Source organism: Pelmatolapia mariae, linkage group LG14 (assembly GCF_036321145.2).
Source record: "Pelmatolapia mariae isolate MD_Pm_ZW linkage group LG14, Pm_UMD_F_2, whole genome shotgun sequence".
Classification (NCBI taxonomy): Eukaryota; Metazoa; Chordata; class Actinopteri; order Cichliformes; family Cichlidae; genus Pelmatolapia; species Pelmatolapia mariae.
The window spans coordinates 1100404-1118452 of NC_086239.1; the positions used below are offsets into that span (position 1 = coordinate 1100404).

Sequence of the window (18049 nt, forward strand, 5' to 3'; positions counted from 1 at the left end):
TCACCTACCATACAGTGCTTCTTATAGAGCTCATGGTTCTCAGAGTCTGAGCTGTTACATAAAGGGAACTACTGTGGTTTCTCTTATTTTCTGTCATATACATTTTGTTACAATAATGTACTATCAATAAAAATGCCCAAATTTTCAAATGTTGAAGTCAGCGACTATTAAATAATCCCTCTGAGTCAAAAGTCCAGTCGTCAATGGGCTACAGCAACACTAATAAAAGGTATTAATCATGCAGAGTTAACCTTAAACCTGGAATATGAGTCTAAGCTACTGCCAGCACCGTCAGCAGGACACTGGGTCCTAACAGGTCCTGGTTTAAATCTCAGAGGACGATATATATTCATTTCAATTCAATTCAATTCAATTTTATTTATATAGCGCCAAATCACAACAAAAGTCGCCTCAAGGCGCTTTATATTGTACAGTAGATAGCACAATAATAAATACAGAGAAAAACCCAACAATCATATCATATGACCCCCTATGAGCAAGCACTTTGGCGACAGTGGGAAGGAAAAACTCCCTTTTAACAGGAAGAAACCTCCGGCAGAACCAGGCTCAGGGAGGGGCGGCCATCTGCTGCGACCGGTTGGGGTGAAAGAAGGAAAACAGGATGAAAGACATGCTGTGGAAGAGAGACAGAGATTAATAACAGATATGATTCGATGCAGAGAGGTCTATTAACACATAGTGAGTGAGAAGGTGACTGGAAAGGAAAAACTCAATGCATCATGGGAATCCCCGGCAGCCTACGTCTATTGCAGCATAACTAAGGGAGGATTCAGGGTCACCTGGTCCAGCCCTAACTATATGCTTTAGCAAAAAGGAAAGTTTTAAGCCTAACCTTGAAAGTAGAGATAGTGTCTGTCTCCTGAATCCAAACTGGAAGCTGGTTCCACAGAAGAGGGGCCTGAAAACTGAAGGCTCTCCCTCCCATTCTACTTTTAAATACTCTAGGAACAACAAGTAAGCCTGCAGAGCGAGAGCGAAGTGCTCTAATAGGGTGATATGGTACTACAAGGTCATTAAGATAAGATGGGGCCTGATTATTTAAGACCTTGTATGTGAGGAGCAGGATTTTGAATTCAATTCTGGATTTAACAGGAAGCCAATGAAGGGAAGCCAAAACAGGAGAAATATGCTCTCTCTTTCTAGTCCCTGTCAGTACTCTTGCTGCAGCATTTTGGATTAACTGAAGACTTTTCAGGGAGTTTTTAGGACATCCTGATAATAATGAGTTACAGTAGTCCAGCCTGGAAGTAATGAAGGCATGAACTAGTTTTTCAGCATCACTCTGAGACAGGATATTTCTAATTTTAGAGATGTTGCGCAAATGGAAGAAAGCAGTCTTACATATTTGTTTAATATGTGCCTTGAAGGACATGTCCTGGTCAAAAATGACTCCAAGGTTCCTCACAGCATTACTGGAGGCCAAGGTAATGCCATCCAGAGTAAGGATCTGCTTAGATACCATATTTCTAAGATTTTCAGGGCCGAGTACAATAACCTCAGTTTTATCTGAATTAAGAAGCAGGAAGTTAGCGGCCATCCAGGTCTTTATGTCTTTAAGACATTCCTGCAGTTTAACTAATTGGTGTGTGTTACCTGGCTTCATGGATAGATAGAGCTGCGTATCATCTGCATAGCAGTGAAAATTTATGCTATGTCTTCTAATGATGCTACCTAGGGGAAGCATGTATAATGTAAATAGAATTGGTCCTAGCACTGAACCCTGTGGAACTCCATAATTAACCTCAGCATGTGAAGAAGACTCTCCATTTACTTGAACAAATTGGAGTCTATTAGATAGATATGATACAAACCACTGCAGTGCAGTACCTGTAATACCTACAGCATGTTCTAATCGCTCTAATAGGATATTATGGTCGACAGTATCAAACGCTGCACTGAGGTCTAGCAGGACAAGCACAGAGATGAGTCCACTGTCAGAGGCCATAAGAAGATCATTTGTAACCTTCACTAAAGCTGTTTCTGTGCTGTGATGAGCTCTGAAACCTGACTGAAACTCTTCAAATAAGCCATTCCTCTGCAGATGATCTGTTAGCTGTTTGACAACTACTCTTTCAAGGATTTTTGATATGAAAGGAAGGTTGGAGATTGGCCTATAATTAGCTAAGACAGCTGGGTCTAGAGATTGCTTTTTAAGTAAGGGTTTAACTACAGCCACCTTGAAGGCCTGTGGTACATAGCCAATTATTAGAGATAGATTGATCATATTTAAGATTGAAGAATTAATTAATGGCAGGACTTCTTTGAGCAGTTTTGTAGGAATGGGGTCTAAAAGACACGTTGATGGTTTGGAGGAAGTAATTATTGAAGTTAACTCAGAAAGATCGATTGGAGAAAAAGAGTCTAACTTAACATTAATGGTACTAAAAGTAGCTGTAGACGATATTACATCTGTGGGATGATTATTGGTAATTTTTTCTCTAATGATAAAAATTTTATTTCTGAAGAAGTTCATGAAGTCATTACTAGTTAACGTTAAAGGGATTGTTGGCTCAGTAGAGCTCTGACTTTTTGTCAGCCTGGCTACAGTGCTGAAGAGAAACCTGGGGTTGTTCTTATTTTCTTCAATCAGTGACGAATAGTAAGATGTTCTGGCTTTGCGGAGGGCTTTCTTATAAAGCAGCAAACTATTTCTCCAGGCTAAATGATGATCCTCTAAATTTGTGACACGCCATTTCCTCTCCAGCTTACGAGTTATCTGCTTTAGGCTACGTGTTTGAGAATTATACCACGGAGTCAGGTACTTCTGATTTGAGACCTTAGTTTTCACTGGAGCTACAGTATCCAGAGTCGTACGTAGTGAGGAGGTAAAATTATTAACAAGATAATCGACCTCTGTTGGAGTAGCGTTCAGATAGCTGCTCTGCTCTATGTTGGTACAGGGCATTGAAGATGATAACAGTGGGTGGATTATATTCTTAAACTTAGTTACAGCACTATCAGAAAGACATCTAGTTTGATAAAGTCTACTCTCCACTGCTGTGTAATCAATTATTGTAAATGTAAATGTTATCAGGAAATGATCAGACAGCAGAGGGTTTTCAGGAAACACTGTTAAATGTTCAGTTTCTATGCCATATGTTAAAACAAGATCTAGAGTGTGATTAAAGTGGTGGGTGGGTTCTTTTACATTTTGAGAGAAGCCAATTGAGTCTAATAACAGATTAAATGCAATTTTGAGGCTGTCATTTTTAGCATCTACATGGATGTTAAAATCACCCACAATAATTATTTTATCTGAGTTGAGCACTAAATCAGATAAAAAGTCTGAGAAATCAGAGAGAAACTCTGTGTAAGGCCCAGGTGGACGATAGATGATAACAAGTAAGACTGGTTTCTGAGTTTTACAGCTGGGGTGGACAAGGCTAAGCATCAGGCTTTCAAATGAATTAAAAGTCTGTCTTGGTCTTTCGTTAATTAATAGACTGGTGTGAAAAATTGCTGCCACACCGCCCCCTCGGCCTGTGCTTCGAGGTTTCTGGTAGTTAGAATGACTCGGGGGTGTTGATTCATTTAAACTAACATAATCATCCTGCTGCAACCAGGTTTCTGTAAGGCAGAGTAAATCGATTTGTTGGTCAATTATTAAGTCATGTACTAACAGAGACTTGGAGGAGAGAGACCTAATATTTAATAATCCACATTTCACTGTTTTACTCTTTGGTTCAGATGTGGATTCTGTATTGTTCTTTCTTTTTGATTTTTTATGTTTAAGTTTTTTATTGCTGGTTTTTGGTTTGTTTTTTGTCTGTTTGGGAGCTGACACAGTCTCAATGGAGATGGTTTTTTGGGGGGGTAGCGGGAGGAGAGAAGCTGCAGAGAGGCGTGTAAGACTGCAACTCTGCTTCCTGGTCCCAACTCTGGATAGTCAGATTTTGGGGGGTTTAATAAATTTGTCCATATTTCTAGAAATGAGAGCTGCTCCATCCAAAGTGGGATGGATGCCGTCTCTCCTAACAAGACCAGGTTTCCTCCAGAAGGTTTGCCAATTATCTATGAAGCCCACATCGTTTCTGGGACACCACTCAGACAGCCAGCAATTTAAGGAGAACATGCGGCTAAACATGTCACTCCTGGTCTGATTGGGGAGGGGACCAGAGAAAACTACAGAGTCCGACATTGTTTTGGCAAAGTTGCACACCGATTCAATATTGATTTTAGTGACCTCCGATTGGCGTAACCGGGTGTCATTACTGCCGACGTGAATTATGATCTTACTGTATTTACGTTTACCCTTAGCCAGCAGTTTTAAATTTCCTTCAATGTCGCCTGCTCTGGCCCCTGGAAGGCAATTGACTATGGTTGCCGGTGTCTCTAGCTTCACATGTCTGAGAACAGAATCACCAATTACCAGAGTTTGACCCCCGGCGGGTGTGTCGCCGAGTGGGGAAAAACGGTTAGACACATGAACAGGTTGGTGGTGTACCTGGGGCTTCAGTTTAAGACTATGCTTCCTCCTCACCGTCACCCAACCGCCCTCGTTCCCCAGCTGCTTGGGGTCTGCCGGGGAACAGCTAGCGGGGCCTACGCTATCTTCGGCTGCACCAGCTACAGGGGCCTGACTAGCTACGGGTGAATGAAGGGTGCGAAGCCGAGTCTCCAATTCAGTAATCCTGGCCTCCAGAGCTGCAAATATGCTACATTTGTTACAGGTATCATTACTGCTAAAGGAGGCCGAGGAGTAACTAAACATCTGACACAATGAGCAGGAAAGTGCAACAGGGACAGGTGAAGTAGCCATGGTGCTAACGAGTCAGCTACGAGCTAAGCTAAGCTAGCGAAACAGTAAAGAGACAGTGAGTGAATACTTTGGCTATAAATTAGGTAGTGAGCACACAGAAAGGGTGATTCAGATGAAGCACGTTAAGATTATACTATGAAAAAGGGATGTATTTCATTCGGTCTGTGCATTTCTGGTTCCTGAAAAAACCTACCTGAGTCCATCTTTAAAGAACTCCTCCACAGTCACATGACCTGTGGTAATGGGTCACACCTTTCATAATATTTACCCAGCTACAGTCCAGAATGACTTGTTTACTAACACTTATCAACACTGGTGGAACAATTACTGTATACATTATTTTAATAGATGGTCTTAATCATCCCACACCTTTTAAAATCTGTAAAGAGATTTCCATGCAGATTTACAAGTGCTCCTCATCCATAACAACAACAACTGTAAGCAGGTTAACACAAACACTTGTTCTTCAAGTACTTGTAGTGTGCCTGGCCTGCACATTAACTACAGAAAATTCTTGCAAGCACATTGCTAGACCTTGTGAAAGCTCCCTGCTCAGGAGCCTTTAAAGCTCAGTACCTTCCTGTCAGCTGTTCTTGCTCGCAGTTTCAGCCTCATGGCCATGGAGATCATGGCTTCTTCAATCTCTGTTTCAAAAGCACTCTCGGAGGACACAGTGGAGTACCAGGAGGTGACAAAGTCTCTGATGATTTTCTTCACTGTGTTGTGGATCTCCTGGTCCAGATCATTTTCATCCTTCTCAGACTTTGGAATCTGAAAATTAGTAATACCATAATGAGGGAGAATGAGTGGAGTCTAAGGTTAACTTAGCCCAAACTGTTTATAATCACATCCATATACTGTAAAACATCAAGCTGTAAACCATCATTAATTATAGACTTACTTGCTCCCAGGTGATAAACCTCTCCAGGTGAATCACACTGTTGGACTCAATAACAGTCTGCGAACCAAGCCAGCCCCAGAGCACCAAGAGCAGGCTGGTGAAGACACACAGCAGCCAGATGTTGACCAGCAGGTGGAACAGCGCCAGCCAGGCCAACACCACACCGACGCCCAGCAAGCTCCTCTGTCCCCACACCTCAGCCATGATGCTGCAGGGTTTGCTTTCTCAATGGCCTCAGCTGGAGAAGTGAAGATCAGGCGTGTCCGGTACCATCACTCCTTAAAGAACCAAAACAATAATAACTGAGTGTAACATCGGAAACAGGACGAGAAGCTGAGTGCAAGCAGAGTGGGGTTAAGTTAAGGTAAAGGGAATGAATGTGTAACACAAACATATCATCCACGCTGCTTATCACGTATTGACAGCAAACAGAAGAAGTGCTCTAAAATGCTTAACTGACCTCAGGGACGATGTGTCTCGCGGGCACGTATTTGCTGAGCCGTACGCTAAAAGCTAACGCTGGTTGTGCCGTGCTTCGGGAGTAAATGAACGTTTACATGCTTCACTAGCTAACCCGGTGTAGCTATGCTACGGTCATTTATGTGTATTTATCGTTTATAATAAGCTCCGTCAGCTAACGGTGGTACTAGCGTTAGCCCAAAGGCATTAACTGTCGTGCTGAGACCGAACTCCGCTCAGAAATGTTTCATGATGGTGTACGTCCGACAGGCTGTGACAGTAGCTAAGCAAGATGTCAAGATTAATGTCTGCCCTTTAGCTGCTTCCTGCGTCAGTAACAGCAGCAGAGACGGGCTGAGAGGTAGCTGGAAATATGAGTGGCATCGTTGCTTCTGTTCTGTAAAGATGCTGAAATGAAGATAACGTATTTGTCAGAGAGCTGCAGCACGCATATACCAACCTTACAGTGCTGAACCAAAGACACGTTACTCCAGGAGCGCGCGACGCCTGCTCATAAACGCATACAACAAACTACAGCGCGAGCTCAGACAGACATGCACCCTGCACGAGCCGTCCAGCACTCAGTGAGAGGTCTCGTGAGCTTCTCGGCGTCAACTCCTCGGTCTGGTTTGTTTACTTCCTGTATTGCGAGCTATGACGTATTGATTGGGGCAGGCTCCGAGGCTTCGGAGGCAACTGACTTCCGGTATTTGCCAAAAAGTGATTGCCCGTATTTAAACTGCTGTGAATGACTTGTTGGCCTATAATATGTGAAATATATTTATGTATCCCTCACGAATGATATCAAGTCATCGTGAGCCACAAACAGCATTCCTGTAACAACGCAATCAGTTTATGGCAAAGTGACTTTTATATATCTTTGATTTATCCAGTTAAAAAATCTCGTCGGCATTAAAAATTTTTTTTTCCCCCTTTTTTAGCTGAAATTGCAAAAAATATAACAATAATTCTGTAAACATACTTTAAGAGCCCAAAAAGGACCGGATTGGTTATATGTAGGTACAATAACACAGAGTCACAAAAGAACAGGTGATTTTTAAATTTGATCTATACCCTCTTTATAAGTCCTGTTCACTAAAGTCTATTCACCAATATAAGTAAAGACATTACGCATAAAAAAAAACCACATGGAGATATTGGAAATCAGTCTGTAATTTGCATTTTTACAAATCCCGAAATACCAATTAAATATTAGTTTGCTATTTTGTGTAAACACTTTTACACTCATTCACTCATCAACTTGCATAACGTCCAAGACATTGATCACACCATGGATTTATCATCAGATCACAATAAAATCTGAAGTCTCCATCTGTGCCTCCATGGGAGGCGATGCTGTCAGTCTGTCACCCAGTTTGCTTGCACTGAATTGGTCTCGACAGATGTGGCGCAATCTTTCCTACTGTCATCCAGATCATCATCTTGTGGCGGGGCGTGGTCTGCGGTGCAGTGCGGGGATGCCGGACGCACAATCGTGCTTAAAATCTGTACTAGGTTGTTGTTGGTGTGTGTGTGTGTGTGTGTGTGTGTGTGTGTGTGTGTGTGTGTGTGTGTGTGTGTTTCTGAACAGCAACCGTGAATAAAATATGCTGAAAAGCAGTAAAATGTGGTCGGGTCTTCCGTGGATATATTACAACGATTTTAAATAAAATTATCTGTACTCTATAAAGTTTCTGATATTCAATCATTTATTTATTCACTCATTCACTGTGGTCGGTCACATTGACGGAAGGACTGTCACAGTTGAATCTTGAAGCTGATGTGAATATCTGAGTCAGGATGAGGCTGAAAGGACTCGAAAACTGAGTTAAATCCACGTTAACGTGAGCCTGCAAACAGTCTGATGTCTGAACATTACATGTTGAAATCTGTTCACAGATTCAGTCACGAAATGCTGTCGAGATTTTGATAGATGCAGCGTCGGAATCTCAAATATATTTTCTATTGAAAAATCACTAAGGCTACGTTCACACTATGTCTTAATGCTCAATTCCGATTTTTTGATCAAATCCGATTGTTTTGTCTGCTTGTTCACACTACAAATAAAATGTGACAGCAAACGCGCTCTAGTGTGAACTAGGGCTGGGTATCGTCACTGATTTCTAGAATCGATTCGTTTCCGATTCACAAGGTCCTGAATCGATTCGCGATTCGATTCAATTCGATTTGATTCGATTCAATTAAATTCGACTTGAATCTGGGAAATTTTGACAGTCAGAAATATTATAATTCAGATCAGTGCATTTACATATTTTTGTATCTATAGAAAGGAAGCTGACACACGCAAGACTTTATCAAAGGTGTGAGCATCACAGCAGATGCCTTTGTGTCAAAGTAGCTGAAGATAAAACACAGAAAAACATGAAGGTGATTTTCCTGGCCTGGGATTTTATAAAAATATTCTGCAGTACATCGAAAACGAAAGAAAACCATTAATCAACATATGAACGTACCTCTGACGTTACAGCAGTTTTATTAGAGACACGGCTAAGCGTTTTGCATTTTGCATAATTTTAAAAAGTTTAAATTTGTTCAGTATTGAACAGCAGAAATTAGGTTTTCTTTTCGTAATTATGTAAAACGAAAAAAAAAAACAGCGGCCGACAGCGCTGTAAACAATGGTAGACTTGTGTGTAACAAGCAAGCGAATAATGCAGAAAACAGATTTTTAGACGGGAAACTGTTCTTGAAGTACAGAGAGAGAGAGAGAGAGAGAGCTGTGCATGAAGTGTGATTTTATCGTGGTGGAAGCAAAACGGTAAAAGTCAGAGTGAATTCATGACGATGTTTATGTGAAGCTAGTTTGGATCTTCTTTTGCTGCTGGTTCGGTCAATATTGTTTGGAGAGAGATAAAACTAACAGCTTTAGAATCAGCGCAAAAAGGGCGTGAACACAAAGCGCGGACCCGCCGAAACATCAGAATCAGCAGATTATACAGTACAAATAAAATGTTCACGTTTCCCCAACGTTGTCTTCCCAACAGTTTCACTGGGTGGCCAGGAAGCGTTCACGATGTCTTCTCGGGCGCTGATAAATCCGGATTTAATGCGACATGACCATTCAAACAGCAGTCGCTTTCTAAAACATCAGATATGTATCGGATTCAGTACCACATACGAAAGTGACCCAGGTCGGATTTGAAAATATCGGATTTGTGCCGTTCACACTGTCATACCATGATCGGATATGGGTCGCATAGGGTCAAAAAAAGTCGGATTTGATGCGCTTTCGCCTGCAGTGTGAACGTAGCCTTAAAGGAGTCTCAGTGGATCCACGACGAATGTCTAATGTCTCAGTATAGCCTACTGTGTCCTGGTCACAGTCCAGATAAGAATCGTGGATTCAGATTTCATCAAGCTCAGATCCAGTTCGGCTCCAGTCGTTTCCCAGCTCATCCCATTCAGATCCCTTCACAATGGTTTAACTTTTCCCGACACGATGTGTGTTCTTTATTAAAATGGTTCATCCTCCCAAAACTATACTGAGATTTTTTTAAAACGACTTACTCTCAGTCTTTAAAATACACTGCCAGGACCACGGAATCTAAATACAGGAAGTTAATTCGTGAGCAGAAGAAGTGCTGATGAATACATCACCACTCCTGATTAAAATGTTCTTTTCTTCACATGACTTGGAAAAAATCTCAAAATGTTAAAAAGAAAGAGAGCAGACAAGAAGAGCAGGTTCAACTGAAGTATTCCTTTAACTCAACAACAGCTGAATTTTAGTTTAGTTCAAAAGAACATGAAAAGAAAGAACTCTCTGAGCCTTGTGTGGTACTTTCCCCCCAAACATACATTGAGTAGATTTATTGAGTTGAGCTTCTTCTCAGGGTGCAGGCTGAGCAGTACCTTTCACATTATACATTAGCATGGCTGACTTAACTCTCAAAGCCTCATTAGTTCATCAGCCTTGGAGTTTTTCCATACACTGACCCATGACTTAGAACAATGCTGTGCTCAGCTATACATCAATGTAGATATTGTTAAATTCACAACCAGTGAGTGTAAGCTGAGCTATAAAAATCAGTAAGTGTTTACTGATTTTCTTGCTGTAAAATCCAGCTTTTACACTGGATACAGACATTTTTCTTTAAATTACCACAGGTAATTAAATACTTCCTCGGTTATTTCCTTTGTTTATAAAATTATTTCAGGAGTTTCAGATTCCCTTCGGGTATTTCATTTCAGAAATGAAAACTGAGGACATGAAAGTCAGAAAATGAAACTTAACCCTTGTCACTTTGGTTTCAGTTTCCACATCATATAACTGCCTTCCGTGTGCTATTATGTCACAGACAGACACACAGAAGGAGCTGAGAGGTGAGTGTTTGCACATCCTGTAGTCTTTACTGTATAGACATTTATAGTAAAATTAGTACAGATGTTGTTATGAGTGTAATGTCTGTGAAGGTTCTCAGTCATCCAGGTCATCGTAGTCTTCACTTTTGCTTTTCAAGCAACTTAAAGAAGTCCAGACGCTTTTCTTTCCAAGCTCCTTAGATTATGAATGTAATGTAATGCAGCTTTAGGTCTGACTTGGGCATTTTTTTTGGCCACCACTAAATGAGCCTTTTCAGGTCAGATATGGAAACAAGTGAAGACGGAGTAAAACGAGGTATGCTGATGACTAGTATAACCTCACTAATCTGATTTGTTCAGTGTGGTTGACTCTGGAGCCAGTGTGGGAAAATATTTCTGGAAGACCTGAGGGAGCCACACAGTCGCTCATTAAAATGACCTTGTGTGCAATTTCACACATGCCATTCGTCCGGGTTTTTCAGAAAGCCTTATTTCATACGGTGAGTCACAGGGTTGATAGGTTAGCTCTGTGAGGGTCTGTGGGTCATTCCTCCTCAGTCATGAATAGGCTCATGACAACTTACGAGACACTACCATTGACAGAGGTGAGTGAAACACGGCCCTGCACTGCTTTCACTCTGAATTTATTAACTGAAATCACTACTGGTGCTTTTGGGAGATTTAATGTGTTGTATATTGTTTCCAGCATATTTAGAAAAGGACAATTTTAGGCTTTTCTTTGTTCGTAACCATTCTGCCTGAGCCTCGCCAACTTAATTTAGAGCTTGTGTCCGTTAGGTTTCCATTTCCTCTCACGGTGTGAAAAAAAAGCCCAGACTGTGGAGTTCCATCGTCGAGATGACGTCTCACATGGCACTGTGCAAACTCTGTGAGTACAAAACAATCTGCTGTGAAGTCACTCTCATGACTAACTGGGAAAATCCGGTATCTTCTTGTCATTTCTCCTCTATTTATAAAGTTAGCGGTAAAGAAAGGAAACTGGAACTTTGTGGTTACTTGGCAATCCCTTGGGGGATTTTTTATGAGCCACAGTTTGCTTGGACTTCATCGGCTGAGTTAACATCTTTTCTGTCACCATCAGTTCCTCTGGTTCTGGTGGCGGCTGTGGTGCTCACTGTGAATGGGATAATAGGAGATCCCCTGTTTGAATGCCTCCAAGACACAGACTACAGCGAGCTTCTTGACATCGTGAAGAAAGGTCTTCCTGCTACAAAGACGCCTCGACACGTAGCAATCGTCGGTGGGGGCATCGCTGGACTGACGGCTGCCAAGTTTCTAGAAGATGCTGGACATAAGGTAATTTACAGTCAGGGAAAAAATATTTGAACTACACTCTCTCTGGGAGTAATTTTCTGATTCATTACTGTTGGTACTAAAAGTGCATATGCTTTTCAAACTGAGTGTCATCACTGTGTGTCCCCTTGGACATCAAAGGTGACCATAATCGAGGCCAGTAATCGTATCGGAGGACGTGTGGAGACCTTCAGGAACAGGAGAGAGGGCTGGTATGCAGAACTGGGGGCCATGAGGATCCCGAGCTTTCATAAGTGAGTAAAGAGATGCACATGCCATAGTGGGACTGTGACATTTTGGCAAATAGACACCCCCTTATTTAATCAAGGAAAATCTCCTGTTGGAAGTAAGGACTGAATGATGCCAGAAGAAATGTACTCGCCTGTAGAGTTTTCTGTACTTGTAACATTTCAGAACCCTTATTTCTGAGCCTCTAAGTAACTAGGAAGAGTCTAACAAAACACTAAAGATCTTCTAACTAAATGGTTAAAATACCATATATATTCATACAGGATATCTAATGTGCTTATGTCACAGGATTTTGCTTTCTTTTGCGTCCAAATTACAAATACCTATGAACCGCTTCATCCAAGATGACATCAACACCTACTACTTGGTAAATGGAGTGCTACATAAAACCTATACAGTTGAAAACAACCCCAGCGTGCTCAACTACAGCTTGTCTGACAGGGAGAGGGGGAAAACGGCCGCTCAGCTCTTCAGCCAGGCGCTGTGGAAGGTTTGTTCATGTGCTGCTTTGTTGCACATCTGAATGTGAATCTTGTCTTGCAAATATTGTGATTTTCACACAGGTGAGAGATGATGTGAAGGCAATCGGCTGTAGTGCCACGTTGGATAAATATGACTCCTACACAGTGAAGGTAAAGGTTTAATTACCTTGACACTTGATGTCATACAGATAACAGCTGTAATCTGTTGGGGGAAATGTCCTCACAGGAGTATCTGGTGAAGGAGGGCAATCTGAGTCGTGGAGCCCTGAGGATGATTGGGGACATCCTGAATGAAAACAGCCTCTTCTACACATCACTGATCGAGATGATGTACATGCAGTCAGACATCAGTGACAACGTCGAGTAAGAAATATTCATATAACTGTTATGTCACAGTGGGATGTTAGGAAGCCAGGGAAGAGGAACGGTCACAGTTCTGGGTCGGTTCGACCCAGCATTTTGAGTTTATTATGTTTTGTCTTGATGCATTCTCAATCATCCAGGAAAGTAAATCTCCAAAAGTTGATTCTGTTCATCTGGACGTAGCGTTTTGTGGGAGAAACATTTCGTCACTCATCCAAGTAACTTCTTCAGTCTCAGCTGACTGCAGGTTTCAACCTTATAAACAGTACATTTGCATAATGACTGAAACCAGCCCACTGAAGGAACAATGGGCTGTGAGGTCAGTTCCTAAATCATAATTATGCAAATTCTCATGACCATTGATCAACAATCACTGACCAAAACCCACTGATCAAAGACCACTGATCAATGGCCATGAGTACCATTCACAGAGAGTTGAGGAATGGCTGCAATCACAGCATTGTAAGATGGCGAAAGATTTACCCTTAGGCCCCCTCCTCGATTCAGAGATGGTCTTTTCCTTTTCACGTAAATGGCCTCCTTGACTCCACGCTCAAAGCAGCGTTCCTCCCTGTCCAGGATGTTACATCCTCATCATTGAAAGAGTGTCCACTGGCCTGTAGGTGTAAATAGACTGCAGAGTCCTGGCCTGACGAGGTAGCTCTGCTGTGTTCCATCCGCTTCGCCAGAGGTTGTTTGGTTTCCCCGATGTATAAATCCTGGCAATCCTCCTGGCACTTAACAGCGTACACTATGTTACTCTGTTTGTGTCGGGGGACCCGATCCTTGGGGTGGACCAATTTTTGGCGCAGCGTGTTTTGGGGTTTAAAAGCCACAGAGACACGGTGTTTAGAAAAAATGCGTCTCAACTGCTCCGATACTCCTGACACATACGGGATCACTACAGGTTTTTGCTTGGGCAGCGATTGTCCTTCTCTCCTGGATCGGCTGGAGCTTTCTTTAGGAGCCTTTCCAGCTTTGACAAAAGTCCAGCTGGGATAACCACATTTACTCAGGGCCTTCTTGATGTGCTGTTCTTCTGCCTCCCTGGCCGCTGTGTCAGTGGGGATGGTGTTCGCTCTGTGTTGTAGCGTCCTGATGACACCCAGTTTGTGCTCCAGTGGATGATGAGAGTCAAACCTTAGATACTGATCCGTATGCGCAGGTTTCCAGTACACGTCAGCTTTTAGACGTCCCCCATTACTGATGGAAATCTCACAGTCTAAGAAGGCTAACCTGCCACTTTTCATATCCTCCCTGTTGAATTTGATGTGTCGGTCCACCGAGTTAATGTGATCCGTGAAATGTAGTACGTCCTCAGATTTGATTTTCACCCAGGTGTCATCGACATATCTGAACCAATGACTTGGTGGTGTTCCAGGGTAGGATAGCAAAGCCCTCTTTTCCACTTCTTCCATGTACAAAGGAACTGACCTCACAGCCCATTGTTCCTTCAGTGAGCTGGTTTCAGTCATTATGCAAATGTACTGTTTATAAGATTGGGGAAACCTGCAGTCAGCTGAGACTGAAGAAGTCACTTGGATGAGTGACGAAACGTTTCTCCCACAAAACGCTACGTCCAGATGAACAGAATCAACTTTTGGAGATTATTATGTTTTGGTTTATTTATGCATTTTGGAGTGTTTTGGGGGTTCTCTGGTGTTTTGATTATTTATGATAAATTATATTACTGTGGTTCTGGTTTAGGGTTTTGTTCACAGGTTTTGTGTTCTCATGCTTTGTGTGGGTTTAGTTCTGTGTCTAGTCTGCGTCCTTGTTTAGTGATTTCTTGTTTCCTGTTTTATTGTGAAGGTCTGCGTCTCATGTGAGTGTTTTCAGTTTATATCCCTTGTCTTGTCTCGGTAACTACTTCCAGCTGTGTCCCCCACCTGTGTGTAATCTCCTTGTGTTTCTCTGAGTGTATTTAAGTCGTAGTAGTCGCTGGTCCGTCTGTGTATCCACCATGCTTCATCTGTGTGTTCTCCCTGCTGTCACCATCATGTACCGGCGTCTACCGTCCTTCATGTTTGTGTTCAGTAGTTAGTTGTTCCCAGTATAGTTTAGTTCATTCTCCGTTTGCCGTTTGTCTATTTATATTTTGTGTTCAATAAACCACCTTCACGAATGCCTGCGATTGGATCCTCCCTTACTATCTCCACACGGCTCACTCCACTCGCCGTGACAGGAACAGCAGCTAAGATGTGCTTCTGATCCTGAGTGGTTGGTCTTCCATACCTTCTAGTGCCACCATTGTAAGACTGTATGACTGTACTCCAATAGGGCAAAATAGTTGGCTTAAACGCTTTGTAGAGCTGAGGGAACAGATTCATGTGGCACTTCTCCTTTGTTTCGTCATTATATGTGTAATTTTTCTTATTACTTGTTGTATACACCTATCAGGCATAACACTGTGACCACTGACAGGTGAAGTGAAGAACACTGATTCTCTCCTCATCATGGCACCTATTAGTTGGTGAGATATATTAAGGAGCAAGTAAACATTTTGTCCTCAAAGAAGCAGGAAAAATGGACAAACCTGATGATAAAACAGCTGGGTCAGAGCATCTCCGAGCAACAGTAACTAGCGACAGGGTCGTGGACAGCCAAGACTCACTGATGCACGTGGGCAGTAAAGACTGGCCCATGTGGTCCGATCCAACAGACGAAGATCAAACAGCTGAAAAAGGTTCAAGCTGACTGTGATAGAAAAATGTCAGAATTCACAGAGTTTGGTTGCTGTGTAGCTGCAGACCAGTCAGGGTGCCCGTGCTGACCACTGCCCACCACCAATGATCAGCATCAAACTGGACCACGGAGCAATGGAAGAAGGTGGCCTCGTCTGATGAGTCACGTTTTACATCAGGTGTGCATGTGTCGCTTACCCGGGGAACACCTGGCACCAGGATGCATTGTGGGTAGAAGGTGAGGCGGTAGAGGCAGTGTGATGCTTTGGGTGATGTTCTGCTGGGAAACCCTGGGTCCTACCATCCATGTGGATGATACTTTGACACGTAGCACCTACCTGAGCATCGTTGCAGACCATGGACACTATTGTACACCCCACGGAGGCCACACCTGGCCACTTACAGGATCAAATGATCTGTCGCTAACTTGGTGCCAGATGCCACAGCACACCTTAGGGGTCTGGTGGAGTCCAGGCCTCGATGGGTCAGAGCTTCCATGGCAGTAAAAGGGGCACATAATGGTTACAATGTTATGGCTGATTGGCATAATTCAAATTTTATAGAAAATAAATGATTAGTTCAGCTTTAGCGGCGTATTGTGTATTAAGGGATGTTTTCTTGAATTTCTTTCAGGTACTTTGAGGTGACTGATGGCTTTGAACACCTCCCCAGAGCTTTCTACCAGGTCTTAAATGCCACCATCCTCCTCAACTCCAAGGTCAAGCTCATAAACCAGACAGGTGGTAGAAATGTGACCATCACCTATCAGGACCAGCACAACTCGGGTTCCCTGGCTAACCTAACGGTGGACTACACCCTGGTCACTGCCACAGCCAAGGCCACCCTGTTCATTGACTTCCAGCCCCCTCTCTCTGGGGACAAGATGGAGGCCCTGCGCTCAGTTCATTACACCAGCTCCACAAAGGTGGTGCTTAGTTTCAAGGAGCGCTTCTGGGATAAAGAGGGCATCAGAGGAGGGAAGAGCATCACAGACCGGCCCGCTCGCTTCATCTACTACCCCAGCCACAGCTTCCCCGGGACATCCGCAGGTGCACTGCTGGCATCCTACACCTGCTCTGACGACTCCGCCCTCTTCCAGGGCATGAATGATGGGGAGCTGATGGCTGTGGTCCTGGAGGACTTGGTGAAGATCCACGGAGAGTACATCAGGCCTTTGTGGACAGGGGGGCTGGTGAAGAAGTGGGGCTTGGATCCTTACAGTCTGGGAGCCTTTGTCCTGTTCACACCTTACCAGCAGGGGCACTATGCCAGAGAACTGTTCCAGAATGAGGGACGGGTACACTTTGCAGGAGAGCACACAGCCACACCTCACGGATGGATCGAAACGTCCATCAAGTCTGCACTCAGGGCAGCTAAAAATGTTAACAGTCTTACACTGTAGTGTTTCATGCAGCAAACATTTATTCCATGTTCACTCCTTTAGGGTTTGTCTGATTTCATGAACACTGCTCCAGCTCAGTGCTGTGTGCTCCTGGAACCCCCAAGCTAACCGAAAAGCCTCTGGAGATCTAACTTTGGTGGCCCGTACCCTGAGAGGGATAACTGCTACTATTAGTAGTAGTCACTCCAGTGTGATGTATATTTTCTGTTACGAATGTACTGTTGATGTACATCTATTAACAAAAGGTTTGCCTGTTACAGGCACTTTGATCAGATTTTCAGGGCTTCGCTCTTAAAGTTCCTCCTGTGTCTAAATACCAAGTTTCAGTTGGATTAAGTGCAGAAATCTTTATATTTTTGAGATTCTATGTTACATTATGTTGAAACTTGTTTGCAGAAAAAGTGGATGAACAATGGACAGAGCCCTGTGATTCATTTCATTTATGTTTTATTTAATTTTAGCTACATGGTACTTCAGTGACTTCATTTTGCACGTATGTTGAACCACAAAGTAAATCTCTGGATTTTCCCTGTCAGCGTATGACTCAAAGTAAAATGATGTGAGCATCTGTGAAAAAACGACTGGTTCATATTTAATGTGTTGGAACACTAACAGACTAGTTCCTGGCAGTGGTACAAAAAAATCTGCCTGTTTGCAGGCACATTACTGTGATGAGCTCTTTGCAGTTGGCTTTTTAACATGTGCATGGAGCTGCAGGTCACTCAACATATAATCAATGCAAACATTGAATTTTTGGTGCTAGATTTTAAGTGAACAACTTCATTACATTTACGCAGCTGTTGTTTGGAAAAAGAAAGGTTTAAACCCAGTGTTTGAATTCTTCCTAACGCCAGACTGCTCCTCTAAGCCTACCTTCCTTCTAATGGCTGCCCCTTACAATGACAGTTGATTTTCACCTGAGTGGAGCTTTTGAGTGTTGAAATGAGTATTGATATCCTCTCTTTCTGACATAAAACTCTAAGAGTAGAGAAATGTCCTGAAATCGAGTATTTAAAGCAGTCTGAGTGGAATCAGAATCCTCTGCGATATGCACTGACAAAATAACAATTATAATTCTGTATCATTTTCCTC

The 18049-nt window shown here is 42.8% G+C and overlaps 2 protein-coding genes across 2 annotated transcripts in view; one reads left to right on the forward strand and one right to left on the reverse strand.

Annotated features, from left to right (window-relative positions):
- Positions 1-6768, reverse strand: part of LOC134640792 (sorting nexin-19-like) — a 50094-nt gene extending 43326 nt beyond the window's left edge. The window contains exons 1-3 of the mRNA XM_063492719.1: positions 6601-6768; positions 5682-5959; positions 5357-5551 (exon numbers count right to left, since the gene is read on the reverse strand). Of these exons, the coding sequence (XP_063348789.1) occupies positions 5357-5551; positions 5682-5885 (399 nt within the window). The 5' untranslated portion in view covers positions 5886-5959; positions 6601-6768. The remainder of the gene's footprint in view (positions 1-5356; positions 5552-5681; positions 5960-6600) is intronic.
- Positions 6769-11265: 4497 nt separating this feature from the next.
- Positions 11266-17098, forward strand: il4i1 (interleukin 4 induced 1). Its single transcript, XM_063493717.1, has 7 exons — positions 11266-11352; positions 11566-11780; positions 11919-12031; positions 12315-12516; positions 12590-12658; positions 12735-12871; positions 16189-17098. The coding sequence occupies exons 1-7, from the start codon at positions 11322-11324 to the stop codon at positions 16955-16957; spliced, it is 1536 nt and encodes a 511-aa protein (XP_063349787.1). The 5' UTR covers positions 11266-11321; the 3' UTR covers positions 16958-17098.
- The last annotated feature ends 951 nt before the right edge of the window (positions 17099-18049 follow it).